The following is a 14143-nucleotide window of genomic DNA, read 5'->3' as shown; positions in this document are numbered from 1 at the left end:
ACCACATAAAGAGACATTAAGAAGAATAAGGAAGAAAAGATTTTGTTAGTAATATGTATTTTTATGGTTACAAAAAGTATTTTAAAATTTAATGAGGCCAGTGTAATTGAATATGTGTTTGTCTTAATATTAAAGGCTTTGCAATAGAGTTAATCTGAAGGCTTGGTTTTAAGTTCAGTTTATTTCTGAACTTGCTGCCTGTCAGGAGGAAAGTCTTCTCAGGAAACAGGTGGATTTAAATGGAAGAAAGGTATCTTTGGTTGTACTGACTAAATCTTGACACTTGATCTTTTCAATCCACATACTAATTATACAAAGATTTCTAGTTAAAATGTCATCAGTAAAAAACTATTCACCTTGAAAATCAGTTCTTTCCGCAAGCCAAGTTTTTAAATGCTGTATTTTTAACATTTTAACACTTTGAGGCCCACCAAATGTTTTCTATTTGGAAGACTTTTATGAAGTTTTGAAATTATATTTCCAAGTTTAAGCGCAACTACATGAGAGTTATAATATCTTTTTGAGTAATAAAGTCCCCTGGGGGTGGGAAAACATGTAAATAGAGGTTCTCAAAATGATCATTCTACGCTTTCGAAAAAACAGTTGACTCCTCTCTCACCAAGAAGATGCACCTTTCCCTGCGGCCGCCTAGCGCCCCCAGGCTGAGACTCCGACTGTTTTAAACAGACGCCTGGCACAGGAACACGCCCCCTGCCAATGGCAAAGAAATCCGCGGGAGCTCCTTCACAGAGCCTGTCTGCTGTCGCAGGAGAGCGGCTGGCCGCAGCGGCAGCTGGCCGGGGGAAGGAAAATGCGGGGTCGCAGAGTCCCCCCGGGGGGGACTTCCTGTCTTGGTTTCATTTTGGGAACTAAGACATAAAGTCATCTTTTATCCTATAATGCCGAACCAAGATCTGATACAGAAAACACATTTTCTTATGATAATTTATACACTGCTCAGGTCAGATCCCCTCTTCCATTTTATTAAACAAATATCCGAAAGGCAACCTGGAGTGACCCACCCATTCTCTAAAATAAGAATCGCAGCTGTGTATGAACATTTTTTAAAATAAATTAGAAATGCAGATGATTTTATGGAGAACTAGTATTACTAAAGGTCTGTCCTTATAACTAACAATGCATATTTATGTAAATTAGAAATTTACTCTTTGTAAGATTTTTAAAAGCAGAGATGTTAGTATGACTAAGCCCTTACAATAATTAATAAAATTTTTTTATTTTGGAATACTTTTAGAGTCACAGAAAAGTTGCAGAGGTAATATAGGGAATTTCATATACTCCCAACACAGTTTCCCCAAATGTTAATAAGGCAGGAGAATTAGATGTTAGAAGAATTTTTGACAAGTGGGAAAAGGGAAAGTGAAACAGATAGGGCCAAACAATTCAAGCAAATGAGAGCCAGCTAGCAAACTGCAAGATCTTTTATCTCCCCAATAAAGGGCTCTTGAGAGCTAATGGTTTACACTTCTCCTCCCTAACCAGAGAGTAATTAGCTTAAATCATCAGGGTCAGGGAAATAGATAACAGAGACCCAGTTGGTGCCTAGTGCCAAGAACAGATGAAATCATGGAAATAAGTAACCACGAAAAAAAAATTGAAGTCCACGATAGAGGCAAAGCTGACCAGAAAGTGACCCTGGTCCCTCTGTGCACTTATTCTGGGAAAGCAACATAGTAAAGGACACACCTGGAAAGCTAATGAATGTTCTACTGAAAACCTCCCCTGAGACCTCCCCTAGGGTTCCTGGCAAAAGAGAGAAAAATCCTCAAGACAAAAGGCTCAGCTCAGGCCCCCTCTAGAGCACACCCATGCCTTTTCTTTCTCAGCCAGGAATGTTCTCCTAACCCTCTAGGGCCCCCAGGAGACTTGCAGCCAGGTGAGCAGTGGGCATCGGCAGCTTGTCTGGGGCTCATCCCCTGCAACTGTCTCGGAGGCCCTGTTTTTCTCTGACTTCCCAGTGAGCTAACAGCAGCCCCACCTAGGCTCACTTCTTTCCTCTAACATTGCTAGGGAGCCAAAGCAGCCCACGTAGGCTCTCTCCTGGTGCTTCTTCTCTGCTAAGGCCTTCCTTTGCCTCTCTGTCCCCGGCTTTAATAAATGTACTCTCAAAATCACCTGGACTTCTATTGTGAAATCTGTCCTGCACAAAGTCAAGATCCACACAGCACAGGTGGCCCTTCTCCAGCCCTGGTCCCTTTCTGGGGACAGTAACATCTTACATGACCATGATACATTTGTTAAAACTGAGAAGCCAACATTGGTATGTTGTTGTTAAGTAAATTCCAGATTTCATTTGGCTTTCACTAGTTTTTCCGTTAATGTCAACATAAGTATTCTTTAAATAGATAACAGGAAAGAGGTATTTAGTTTTCCAGTGGTACTTCATGAGCTATCAAAGTTATATTCCAGAAAAAGTTCTTGTTCATCAATATATCGCCTTTATAAAAATTTTCCTTCACTAAATACTCCATGTGACATATAAGTGACAATACAGTGACCAACAGCTCAAGAATTCTAAGGCATTCAGTTGAATAGCATAGTATTTCTGAAATGTAAATAAAAGTCACATTAAAACAAAATGTTTACTGGTAAAAATAAAACTTGCCATCCTCTCTAGGTATAAAGATAGAACATTATCAAGATTTATTTGCTAATATTCAAATGTGAAAAAGATCTAGGCTACACACAAGTTTTTATTATGATTGTTTTTCCACCTGACGCTGTATTTTTCACATTGTAAAATGGTCTTGTCCGATGAGAGAGATGTGGGTCTAGGGGGAACAGAGTCTCCCGTAAAAGACAATGCTCTTGGTTTTGTTGTGCCTGATGAAGAAAAGGAATGGGTGGTCTGCATTGAACTCAATGGAGGGGAGTTTAATTCGAAACTCCACCTCACTCCCCGTACCTGCTGCGGCCTCTGTCCCTTGTTCATTTATTTCCACAAAAGCCTTGTGGAAAACATTGGACAGAAACAGCTGTCCCTCTGCCGACATCCCCGAGAAATCAGCCTTGCTCGGGGTAAAGGCGTCACTCATCCCCATGCTCCTTAGGGCGGACTTGAGATCGTAAGTCTCTTCCAGCTTGAACCTGGGAAGGTGCAGCTTCACGTCGTACAGCTCCATCATGTCTGCGCTTGTCCACTTACTCAGCTGCTGGTAGGTGACGGCCTTTTCCAGCTGCAGGTGTGGAACCAAGGAAGAAAGAGTCAGTAATTCCAAAGTGAGTCAGTAATTCCAAAGTGGAGCAGAAAGTATTGCCTGAGGGAGATCTATGTAATGAGACAGATGAATTATGATTACTCCTATTACCCAGGGTAACAAAACACACACATATAGCAATTCTTTGTGTCATAACATCCTCCACATGGTTGACCTATGGAATCTTTGTTTTCCACATTGATAGTTTCCAAGATGTAAGAGAATTAAATCTTGATTTAAAATGAAAGTACTTCTACGATAATAGGCAAAATATCAACTATGTGCTCAAAATAAATATAATTTGCATGTTGTCTACACAAAAGCATGTACTATAGGACAAGTTGTATGTCAGGGCACGAAAACATTAGGTTTATTAACATGGGAGACAGTTCTTTGAAAACAAAATCTGAGGCAAAATAAGATGCCTATAATCATAAAAACATGAATTTAGTAACCATAAAAAAATGAAGAAAAGAAAGAAAAGAAAAAGAAAAAAAGAAAGAAAAGAAAGAAAAATCTTAACATCTTAAGAGTAATGACTTTTTTATAGTGGTTTTCAGGGTGCATTTTCTCCTTTTTATTCTTAATTTTTTTATACAGTAAGTATATATGTATGTATATATATACATATACTTATGTGTATGTGAGGGGGAAAAGAACAGTGTTTGAGTTTTAGAATAATCTATTCTAAATCATGTGCTTTTGCTGCTTGGTGAGTTTTCTAGACCAAAGTATTGCCATCAATGACATACTTGTAAGTGATATACATTAATAATGTGACAACATCTTCTGCTCAGGGACCTGCGCTCTTAGAAAGAAAGACTTATCTTTCAGGGCAGGACTTTGATGGTTTAGTTTCCACACTTCATCTCATTTTTACCATCCTCTCCAGTTTCACAAATTTTATGATACAATTGGAAATCTTTTCTACACACTAATAAGGCCATGAACATGTATCAGTATAAAAAGTTCAACACCCATGAAAAGTTAGGCACTGTGCAAAGAAAGGCAGGCCACCTGTTGCAGAGAAACAACGTTCAAGTTAGACATTCAAATTGCTCGGGAATGTCATCTGAGCAAAGTTATGTCAGGCTGAACGGAAATTTAGCTGAAAAACAGACTACATAAGTATTATATAAATTATTTCTCCTGAAAACTGTTTACTTGATAAAGAAAATGTTTTTAAAACTTTTGGAAGTTATTTTAATGTTTTAAAATGTATATCAAATGCTACATTAATGCAAGTGATTAAACAATTAATCTCCCTTTAGGTAGATCTTACCAGAGGGAAAAGAAAGACCTAGATCCACTGAAAGACTGTTATGATCAATCCACCCAGCTTTGTGGCTGTCAAAGAATATCCGCACCTGTTGTTCACGTGACTGTTTGTGGGGCCACCCCATGCTACAGGTGTCTATCAGTGACTTAGCCTTTCTAAAGGATAGTAATATCATCCTCACAGAATGTTGTAAAGCTGAAGTGATATTGTGAAGATGAAGTACCCAAGGCTCAGAGGACTGTGGTTGCCTTCCTCCACAGGAATTAGAAAATAGTGTGGCCACATACACAGAGTTAAACACTGGAATCATCCTCACGTCAGACAGAGGATGTCTTTACCTGGTCCAGCCCACCGATGTCTTCTGGCAGCAGAATGAACAGGCTGAGGTCACGGCTCTTGTAGTAGAGTTGGAGGCCAATAGCTTGTGGCTTGTCTATGTGAAAAATGGGAAGGTTTTTCTTCATTGACATCATTTGTACTGGTTTGCTTGTAGTCTATAGAAAATAAGTAATGAGGTCATGAGAAAGAGAAGGAGTCTGGAACATGGGCAAAGTTGGTGATCCTCTGCTAAATGCTGACTAAAGTTATTCAGACCGCGCTCTCTGGAAATATGTGTTCAACTGGATAACATCATCGACAGGTGAAATGGGAGTTTCATTCTCTAACATTGTGGCAACGTGTATATATCATAGCAAGTTGATTCTGTCAAACACCTTAAAAATACATAATCTTATGCAAACTATGTAAGTGCAAATGATTCAAAAACTGAGTAAGATGTGTACTTCAAATGCAAACATTTTGAGGAAGATTTTCAATATTTTAAAAACAGAAATTCACAAAGAGAATGAAGAGATAAGCAATAGACTCAGAGAAAATATTTGCAAAACATATGTGATAAAGGAGGTGTATGCACAATTTATAAAGAACTCTTAAAAACTTAGTGGTAATAAAACAACCTAATTTTAAAAACAGGCCAAAGATCTGAACAGAGAGAGAGAGAGAACTGAGATTAAGTTTTGAGACTCTAGAGGTGCCATATTCCAGCACATGTCACTTCCTCTTGTTTACATAAGGCAATGCTAACATCATTCACCTTGTACTGGAGCTAGTTTGGAATGCTTTTCTATCCGTTGCTACTGAAAAATTCCTGGTGACTATGCTAAGGTGACTACCCAGCTCATTTCTAGTTAGTGTATTGGGTTATAGCCCCGTCCCTTCCCATAATTATCCTGCTGATTGAGGACCGCCTATTGCACACACCCACAGGGTTGCAGCAATAGGTCCTCAGCAGCATTGCTTGTGTGAAAGGACCCACCCAAGGACTAAACAACTTCAACAAACTTTGGCCTAGCTCTTCTTTTCCTAGGAATTTGGAATGACATCTGTCAGACTGTCTCTACAATGGAGGAGGCACTGTGGGCACCCAGGTTCTGCCATTGCTGACCAGGACAAAGAGGACATTAGGCTTCAGCCTGAGGAGAATGATGGAAGAAGCAGTTGAAAAGACAGAGAATGAATCTTGACAACACTTGAATCCCTGTTTCCACGCAAGTCCCAAGACCCATCCACCTCCCAGCCCTTGGAAGCTATGAGATACATCTGCCATCTTATGTCTGTCTTGTTTTCGCTGTAGTGGGTTCCTATTACAAAAACAAGTGGTTGTGTTCTGACACAGAGAGAAGCCTTAATGAAAGAGGTGAGATTTTTACATTTTTATTTTTATTTTTGGAGGGAGTAGAAGATAGTATAGGCTTAGTAGAACAAGAGAACTAAGAGTGAAGACTTTGGGGTCACGATTCTGATACACTTCTAAATTAGTCACTTCCCACGCTGGATATCTCACCTGGGAAGTAAATGTAATAGCTCCCCTACCTTCTCTAGCTTAGTTATAGCAAGTACTGAGTGCTAAAGTATGTGAATAGTTTATTTTCAGAGGAAAACAATGAATAGGGACTTTCAAGGTGGGATGGAACTGGGGACTTTCGTTTCAGCCATCCATGCCCTAGTAAGAGCCATACTTTATAAGAATATATATTTAGAAAGAGGGGTACATTTAAAATAGAATACCTTTTACAATGCCACATGAAAATCCATACTGATTGTTAAAATGTTCCTACCTTGTTTATTCTGAAAGGCTTCTCTGTGGTGTCTTGGACTAAGAATTGATGTTCCCAGATTCCTTTAAAGTAAAGGGCATTCACCAGAACCATTCTGGTTGCAGAATCCACTTCATCTTCAGGTAGGAGATTCACAATTTTTCCTACAAGAGCAAAAGACAGGTTACAAATGGTATAGGTATATCCTGATGACATACCACACTTAAAAAAGTGATGATTGTGAAATACTGTTAAATGATATCTCCACACACACTCTAAACCAGCAAGGTAGCATTGACAGAATACTAGTCACTGATCTTACTCAATTTTTACCGGTTGTTCCAATAACTTTTTTTTTCTGGACCAGAATCAATCCAAGATCTCTGGTTGCATTTAGTTATCATTTCCTTTTAGTCCTCTTTAATCTGAGACAGTTCTTCAGTCAATTTTTGTCTTCTGTGACCTTGACCCTTTTGAAAAATTTTTGTAAGAATGTCTATCAGCTCAGATTTGTCCAATGTTTCCTCGGTGCAATATTTAGGTTATGCGTTCTTGTGAGAATACTGCTGTTGTGGGTTGAATTGTGTCTTCCAAGAAAGATATGTCGAATCCTAACCCCTCAAGAGATGTGAACTGGCTCTTGTAACCCTCCAGCACCCCCCTCAGCTGCTGCAGGCTTCACAGGGGCAGCCCGCAAAACTCTGTGCTGCTTTATTTGTTTGTTTGTTTATTTTTTATTATTTAAGATCTTATTTATTTACCTTTTTAGGGAGAGGGGAAGGGAGGGAGAGAAACATTGATCGGCTGCCTCTTAAACATCTCCAACCAGAGACCTGGCCTGCAAGCCAGGCATGTGCCCTGACTGAGAATCGAACCTATGACCTTTTGGTTTGCAGGACACTACCCAACCCACTGAGCCTCACTGGCCAGGCATGTGCAGCCTTATTTAAAAGTCCTAAGGGTAGCACTTGTAGAAATTCTAGCAGATCTGAGGTGTGGCTTGAATGTCTACTGAAAACAAAACAAAAACACCCATCTTCTTGGTTTTAGAAATTAAATGTAAATGAAATCTTCAATGCTGATGTGAAAACTTTCTGAAACATTTTTTTACTTTTTCTCTTTCTGATTAAAGACAGTATATTAGGTCACCGGTTCAATTCCAATCTGAGCACGTGTCTGGGCTGTGGGCTAGATCCCGAGTTTGGGGTGTGCAAGAGGCAACTGAGCGATGTATCTCCCACGCACCGGTGTTTCTCTCCCTTTCTTTCTCCCTACCTTCTCCTCTCTCTAAAGATAAATAAATATATAAAGTGTTTAAAAAATAAATACAGTATGTTAAACTTAATTTAAAATGTCTTTGATGATTTAACATGAATAGTCCCTCTGTGTCATTTTTAAAATACTTTTCCTTGCACTGTCGCTTTAAACTCTGTATCATCCTAGTTTAATTATTCTATCATTTGATCGATTTGTAGGAGATGCAAATGGAGAACACATTGAGCACTGCAGTGTACATGTATCTTGATCTCAAGTTGGTTGCAATCAAGTTGTTTTAAGTCTTACTGCATTGTTCTCTGGGTTCATATGTTTTCAGGGAACCTAGCCTCTTGAACTCGCAGCCGTGTTGTTAATTTACTTGACAAAGTATATATAAAATGTACTTACATACATACAACTTCAAAGTAACACAGAGCAAAGGGACTCATCTGAGAAATGTCTTACTACCTTCTTGAGAGTTACAGTGCCACCTACTGGACATTCTTTTCACAGATATCCAGGTTACGCCCTGCTGGGCATGTAACAAGGTGACACTAGAGCGTCCAATGTGCCCAGCATGTGATAGACTTTGAGATTACAAATACTTAGACATTTGTCTTCCCCATCCTTCACTTTTTATGAGCTTAAAGACTATAAAAAGAAACAAGAAAAAAATTACAGCAGTGTGTGAGTGGTATTATCTTTGAGAATTCAACTCTGAATGCTGTGTATGCCCCACCAGTCCACAGGACAATTTGGAAAAAGACCTGTTTGAAGGAGTAAGGTAAGAAGCTTCTTCAAAGTGGTCCAGATAAAACCTAGTCACGCCAAAGAATTCCTAGCAACTTTTCCATAAGGACGCATGGAACTCTCCTTGACAAAGTTGAAGTTGCTGAATAGCCAATCAATTCTTAACTTAAACTGATGTTGAATAGCCCCAAATAGCAGATATTTGTGCCCAACATGTAAAACAACATACAGAAAGACCTGAGCTTTTTCCCTCAATGGACGGTTCACTTCTAAGAACAAAGTCAGCAGGACCAGCTGGAGGAATGAAGTCATGGGATGTGCGAAATAGGTGCTTAATAAAACATCTGACCATGCCCAGGGGGAGCATAGTTTTTGGGGGGCCTCTTATTTGATGAGTACTATGACAACAGAGTATTTTTCAAAGCATGCACATCCTGTATTTTGACCACATAGTGACCATAATCTGAAGTTTACTCGTTCCTCCATAATTTAAAGTATTTGCTTCTTCTAAAACAGATCTTCTCTGCTGTCAAATATGACTGCCACCAGACACACCTGGCTACTTAAGTTTAAATTATTTAACATGAACTAAAGTTAAAAATTCAGTTCCCCAGTTGAGTTAGCCATATTGCAAGTCATCTCTGGTCACATGTGGATAGAACGTGTATCAAATTGGGCATTGCAGATGTACAGCACAGTTGTCACTGGGCAGATTTCCTGGACAGCTCTGTCATCTAGACAGTTGTCAGGCTCTGGCATGTGTCAGTCTACCCCAGGGAAGCACAGCAAGGACTGAGCTTTGCATTCAGCATCAGACAGCAGGTCCCCTCCTAGCTGTGAAAGCCTTTGCTGGGTGTGAAGATAGCAGATTAGGTGCTTGCTCCCAGCCTTCTCTCTGTAGGGATTTCCAGACAACATACTAGGCACTGGGCTAAAAATTTGAGACAGATCTAGTTCAGTTTCTTACTGTTCTTACTCTCCATTCCACCATGTTGAATTTGAGTTGTGTTTTACAATGTGCTTTTTCTTACACAATCCCGTGCGGTCCTCATGCCAACTGGAACAGTGCAAGTACTCAGTAAATGCTAACTAATTCTAATTCTAAAAAATAAGACTTACTTTCAGATGAATCCAGATCTGGAATGAGTATATTGTCACTCTTGCCTCACCATGACTTTTGAGTCATTAGTTCAATGAAAAAGGAACGGAGAATTTAGGAATGCCAACTTCCTCAATTCATTCCAACAAACATTAACGTTCCAGACAACTACTCTGAGCAGGCCTGTGATATGTGAGCTATTCAAAGCTGAAACTCAAATGTGACAGAGCTCTTGTGCTTGGGTCCTTGAGTCCCAGAAGAGAGGTAGACGAAATGAAGCATTAGGGTGAATTTCAATAACACCATGGGGAGTGTCAACAATGGGATGATACCTGGACAAGGCACTCTGGGGACACCTCCGGGGACACCTCCGGGGAAGCTTACCCTCTGTCTGGCTTTCCACCCAAGAGTTGATCTCCTTTCTGACTTGGTCAGCAGCTTCCAAAAAGTTAACAGACTGTGGCTCTGCACCAAAGTATGTTTTCATGTCTTCTAAATATTTCTGAAAGATAGAGGTAAAATCTCCTTTTGTAGAGTTTTTCCAAAATGAAGAGATGAAGTCCATTTAAATTATCAAAAAGCTAGAAGGAGAAACAATTTTCCCCACACACACATGTCCAACATTCTCTCCTCTTATCCCCACTTGAGTTTTTGTCAAAGACTACACACACACATACACACACACATGCACACACCCTCTTTAAACTTGACTGGACACTGACTAGTCATGCAGAACTCCGTGTATAGAAGACAGGCCTACTGCTCACAGCTCTGACACCACTGCTTGAAATCTGAAGATAGCTTTATTGTGTCTATGGCTAATCCCGCCACCCTATCCAATGCCTTGCTTTTTGTCCACTAGACACCTGTATCCTCCTGCTTCCTCCAAGATGTGCCAAAAGATGTGATGGACAGATGTGAAAGAAATCAATGCTTGTCCTGGCTCTGGGTAGACCCCTCTGAGGAGCCCTCGAGTCTGAATTGAGGATGAAGTCATGGCTGGCACTATGGGGTTCCAATCATCTGAGAAGGGTGAAGTTGATATTATTCCATGGTAAGAGTCTTTTCAGTCTCTAAAATCATGATGGGAAGTGACTTGTCTGATTCCAAGGTCAGCTTTGCTCTTGAGCACACCATCTCCAGTCCTACTCCTATGACCAACACCACCCTCTGTTCCTTCGGATTTACCCCACATCCTTGCTCTCCATGTTTGGTTCCATTACCCATGAAACACATGTTGGCACAGGGAATATATAAACCAAATTTAAATATTATTACTGTGGATAAAGATCTGACCACTAGGCCTGATTTGAGAGTGATTATCAGTTTTCATTACTAGACATATGGGTTAGTCTAAATGATTGTTTACCAGAAATGCAGACCGTGTTAAGGTGGTCCCTGGGATCCCTAGAGAAATGTGCAAAGAGTTCATTGAATAGTCTCACGTGGCTCTTCCTTTCTCATCAATTTTAAATTACATATTTGCACTTACATTAAGAAATGGATAAGTTTTCTCTCCGTATAGTCCATTGGCTGTTTTAAGTACATAGGCATCGCTGGGACTATTGATTTCAGAGATGAGTGTCTGGAAATCCGAGTGTATTTCTTCAACCTTCCCCAAGTTGAAGTCCTAAGAAAAGGGATGAGTAAAATAAAAACATTGAACAGAAGTTGCAACCTATAACTAACCTATAGGTAACCTATAGGTAACTAACCTATAGGTCAGTTATAGGTTGCATTGAACAAAAGTTGCAACCTATAAGAACAACCTATAACTAAATGAAATGACTTGGTGTATTATAAACAAAAGCTGAAATCAATTCTAAGGTAGATAAAAATATTTTCTCTAATGTTACCCAAAAACACAAAAGTAATTGAGGGCTTCAGTTTCTTCCCTTTTAGTTTGCAAAAACAGGAACAATTTTGAAAGTTTTGAAAGGGAAGCAAAAGAGGAGAAGACATAAAGGTAAAAAATATGACCCTTCCAAAAAGTGTAGCCATTTTATATTATGAAAAAATGTTTCTATAATTTTAATATATGTTTCTAAGAATATTTACCTGGTAAAGGTTGCTTAAATTAACTGCTATCATGCAGGTACTAAAAGTAGTTTCTCCTTCATTATCAAATGGATATTAAGATATAAAGCAGGGGTGTCCAACCCACGGCCCGTGGGCCACATGAGGCCCAGGATGGCTATGAATGCAGCACAACACAAAATTTAAATTTACTTAAATTATGAGATTTTTGTGTGATTATGTGTTGCAGCGTATTTAATGTGTGGCCCAAGACAATTCTTCTTCTTCCAGTGTGGCCCAGAGACACCAAAAGTTTGGACACATACCGTTTTCCTTTTCTTTTCACTTTCAGGATGAGATTTGATGTCCTGATCTCTGCTAAATTGAAGTACCTGTAATTTCAATAAAAAGACAGTATATGAGTGTACTTTGCAGAGAACTAATCATATGGAATACATCTCAATAAATGCAAGTCAGTCATTCCTATAGCAACAGAACATACAATGAATGAACCCAAGGGGCTCTGATTTGATTGACGGGTGCATTAGCTGAACCTAGTAAGTCAAGAGTTGCTTTTAAAAAATTTTTTTAAAGTCTAATTTAAGTTACTCCTTGTTTTAATATTCTTTATTGGACATTTAGATGATATTAGGAATGCCCTTAGAGGTAAAATTCTCTTGTTTTCCATGTTTCATTTTTATCTACAGTTGCTTTGAAAAGAAGGCTAGCTGTTCAATTCAGACCACCAATTAGCAATTTAAACAAAAACTACCATTACCCCAATTATCTGGAAAATGCAGGGGTCTTAACTGTTGTTTTTCCTAGGTTAGCACTTCTGTTCCTATTGTCTATCACCACTTGACATATGGATGCATATCCTTTCTTTTCACCCCAGCATTTCATTTGCAAGTTAACAGGAAGGATGTGTGCATCCCTGTTTCCCCTGAATTACACAACAGCCAAAAACACGAGGCAATAATTCCACCTCCCACATCCTGGACCCACCCCGCAAGGAGGAATGCAGTCTGTTTGACCAAAGCCTGTGCCGACACGTGGGACAGAACAGGGGCCATTGTCATAGGGAAAAGGGCGCATGGGCAACTCCTTAGCCTCCGTTGCGCCCTGAAGCTGTCCATGCTTAAATAAACATCGAATCAAACAGGGGCGAGCAACACCCAGAAGCACATTTATACGAAATAGATCCAGCCTGGTATCATCTAAGATTAAGTCCATTACGGAAATGGTTAAGCTTTTTAAGGATTAATTACTAACCAGGATCCTGTTGTTGCTGTTTTAAATCATGCAGTATCTTGTGAAGGACAAGAAGAGGGACGATGTCCTGAGCCCAAGCCCACAGAATTTATATCCCCCCCCGTCCCACTCAGAGTTACTGGCCGTGCCCGTGTGCATCCTTGGCACGGAAGACACCTTCTTGGGGGAAATTCTGTTTTTTGGTTTTTCCATTGTTATTTGATTTAGGGCTGGATTCACTCTTTTTCATGTTTATTTTTATTTAAAGCACACACACACATATATGCATATGTTTACACAAGCATACACACACATATATGGCTATTTTATTGTGTACTTTGTCTATGGCTACACGTACATCCGCTGTGTTTTTAGGATGCTTATAGCAAATCAGTAACACAGATTCCTAATGATTTTCCTAGCAAATTGACTTCCTTTCCCAGGCTCCTTTTTATGGCCTAGAAAACAAATTTTTTGAGTGTCTTTTTTTTTTTTTTTTTTTTTTGGAGGATATGGTTGTAAAATGTGAGCTATTTGGAATTTGGGAGAAAAATGAAGATAAAAGATAAAGAAAGCATTTTGTTTTAAGACTGTGTTTTGTTTTAGAGGTGACTGAGCTTTCCCACTCACCTGGGCTATTTGGGCTGCAGTGGTACCTCTGGTGCCCAAATATACCATGGCCAAGGAGGTCGAGATGCCCCAGGGAGAAAAGAAGATATTTTTACCCTCAGCAGATTCAGCTAGCTTTTTGCCAAATTCCAAGGCAAATTGGTTGATTGATTTTGTTAGAGAATCCATTGGGAAAATCTAAGAAAAATAAAGAGTGGGAGAGAGAGAGAGAACATATTAATAATCCTTTCCACTCATTTAACTTCTGTAAAAGAATTTGGTAGCTTATATGTTATTTTTTAATTATCCTTCAGTGAAATGACAAAAATATATATTATCCAATTTTGATTCCTAAGACTTGAATGGAGTCAGGGGCTTTAAAAAATTGTAGTCCAACATTATTTCACATATTAGAAAACTCAAGTCTAGGGGGCTTACGAGAACCACTTCAAGTCTGAGGGCTAAGGCACAACAGGGAACAGTAGGGCTCTTGTCCGTCAGCAGCTCACTATGAGGACATCACAATGTCACAATAAAAATGACGGTGGAACCAGGTCCCCTCACTCTT

The 14143-nt window shown here is 39.4% G+C and overlaps 1 protein-coding gene across 1 annotated transcript; it reads right to left on the bottom strand.

The window, feature by feature from the left end:
* Positions 1 to 2792: 2792 nt before the first annotated feature.
* SERPINB10 (serpin family B member 10) lies at positions 2793 to 13764 on the bottom strand. The gene is made up of 7 exons (XM_054583886.1): positions 13597 to 13764; positions 12042 to 12107; positions 11192 to 11329; positions 10084 to 10201; positions 6615 to 6757; positions 4836 to 4991; positions 2793 to 3197 (listed from the first exon to the last, which is right to left on the bottom strand). The coding sequence occupies exons 1-7, from the start codon at positions 13762 to 13764 to the stop codon at positions 2793 to 2795; spliced, it is 1194 nt and encodes a 397-aa protein (XP_054439861.1).
* Between the last annotated feature and the right edge of the window lie 379 nt (positions 13765 to 14143).

Source organism: Pteronotus mesoamericanus, unplaced genomic scaffold (genome assembly GCF_021234165.1).
Source record: "Pteronotus mesoamericanus isolate MK-2021 breed Mesoamerican mustached bat unplaced genomic scaffold, CSHL_Meso_final contig_74, whole genome shotgun sequence".
NCBI lineage: Eukaryota > Metazoa > Chordata > Mammalia > Chiroptera > Mormoopidae > Pteronotus > Pteronotus mesoamericanus.
This window is presented reverse-complemented; position numbering and strand designations above follow the sequence as displayed.

Coding starts and splice junctions, on each gene's coding strand:
- SERPINB10 (XM_054583886.1), bottom strand. CDS start 13,764: ATGGATTCTCTAACAAAATCAATCAACCAATTTGCCTTGGAATTTGGC. Junction 10,202..11,191: donor AAACTTATCCATTTCTTAAT/GTAAGTGCAAAT, acceptor TCTATCTTTCAG/AAATATTTAGAAGACATGAA. Junction 6,758..10,083: donor GGTGGAAAGCCAGACAGAGG/GTAAGCTTCCCC, acceptor TTGCTCTTGTAG/GAAAAATTGTGAATCTCCTA.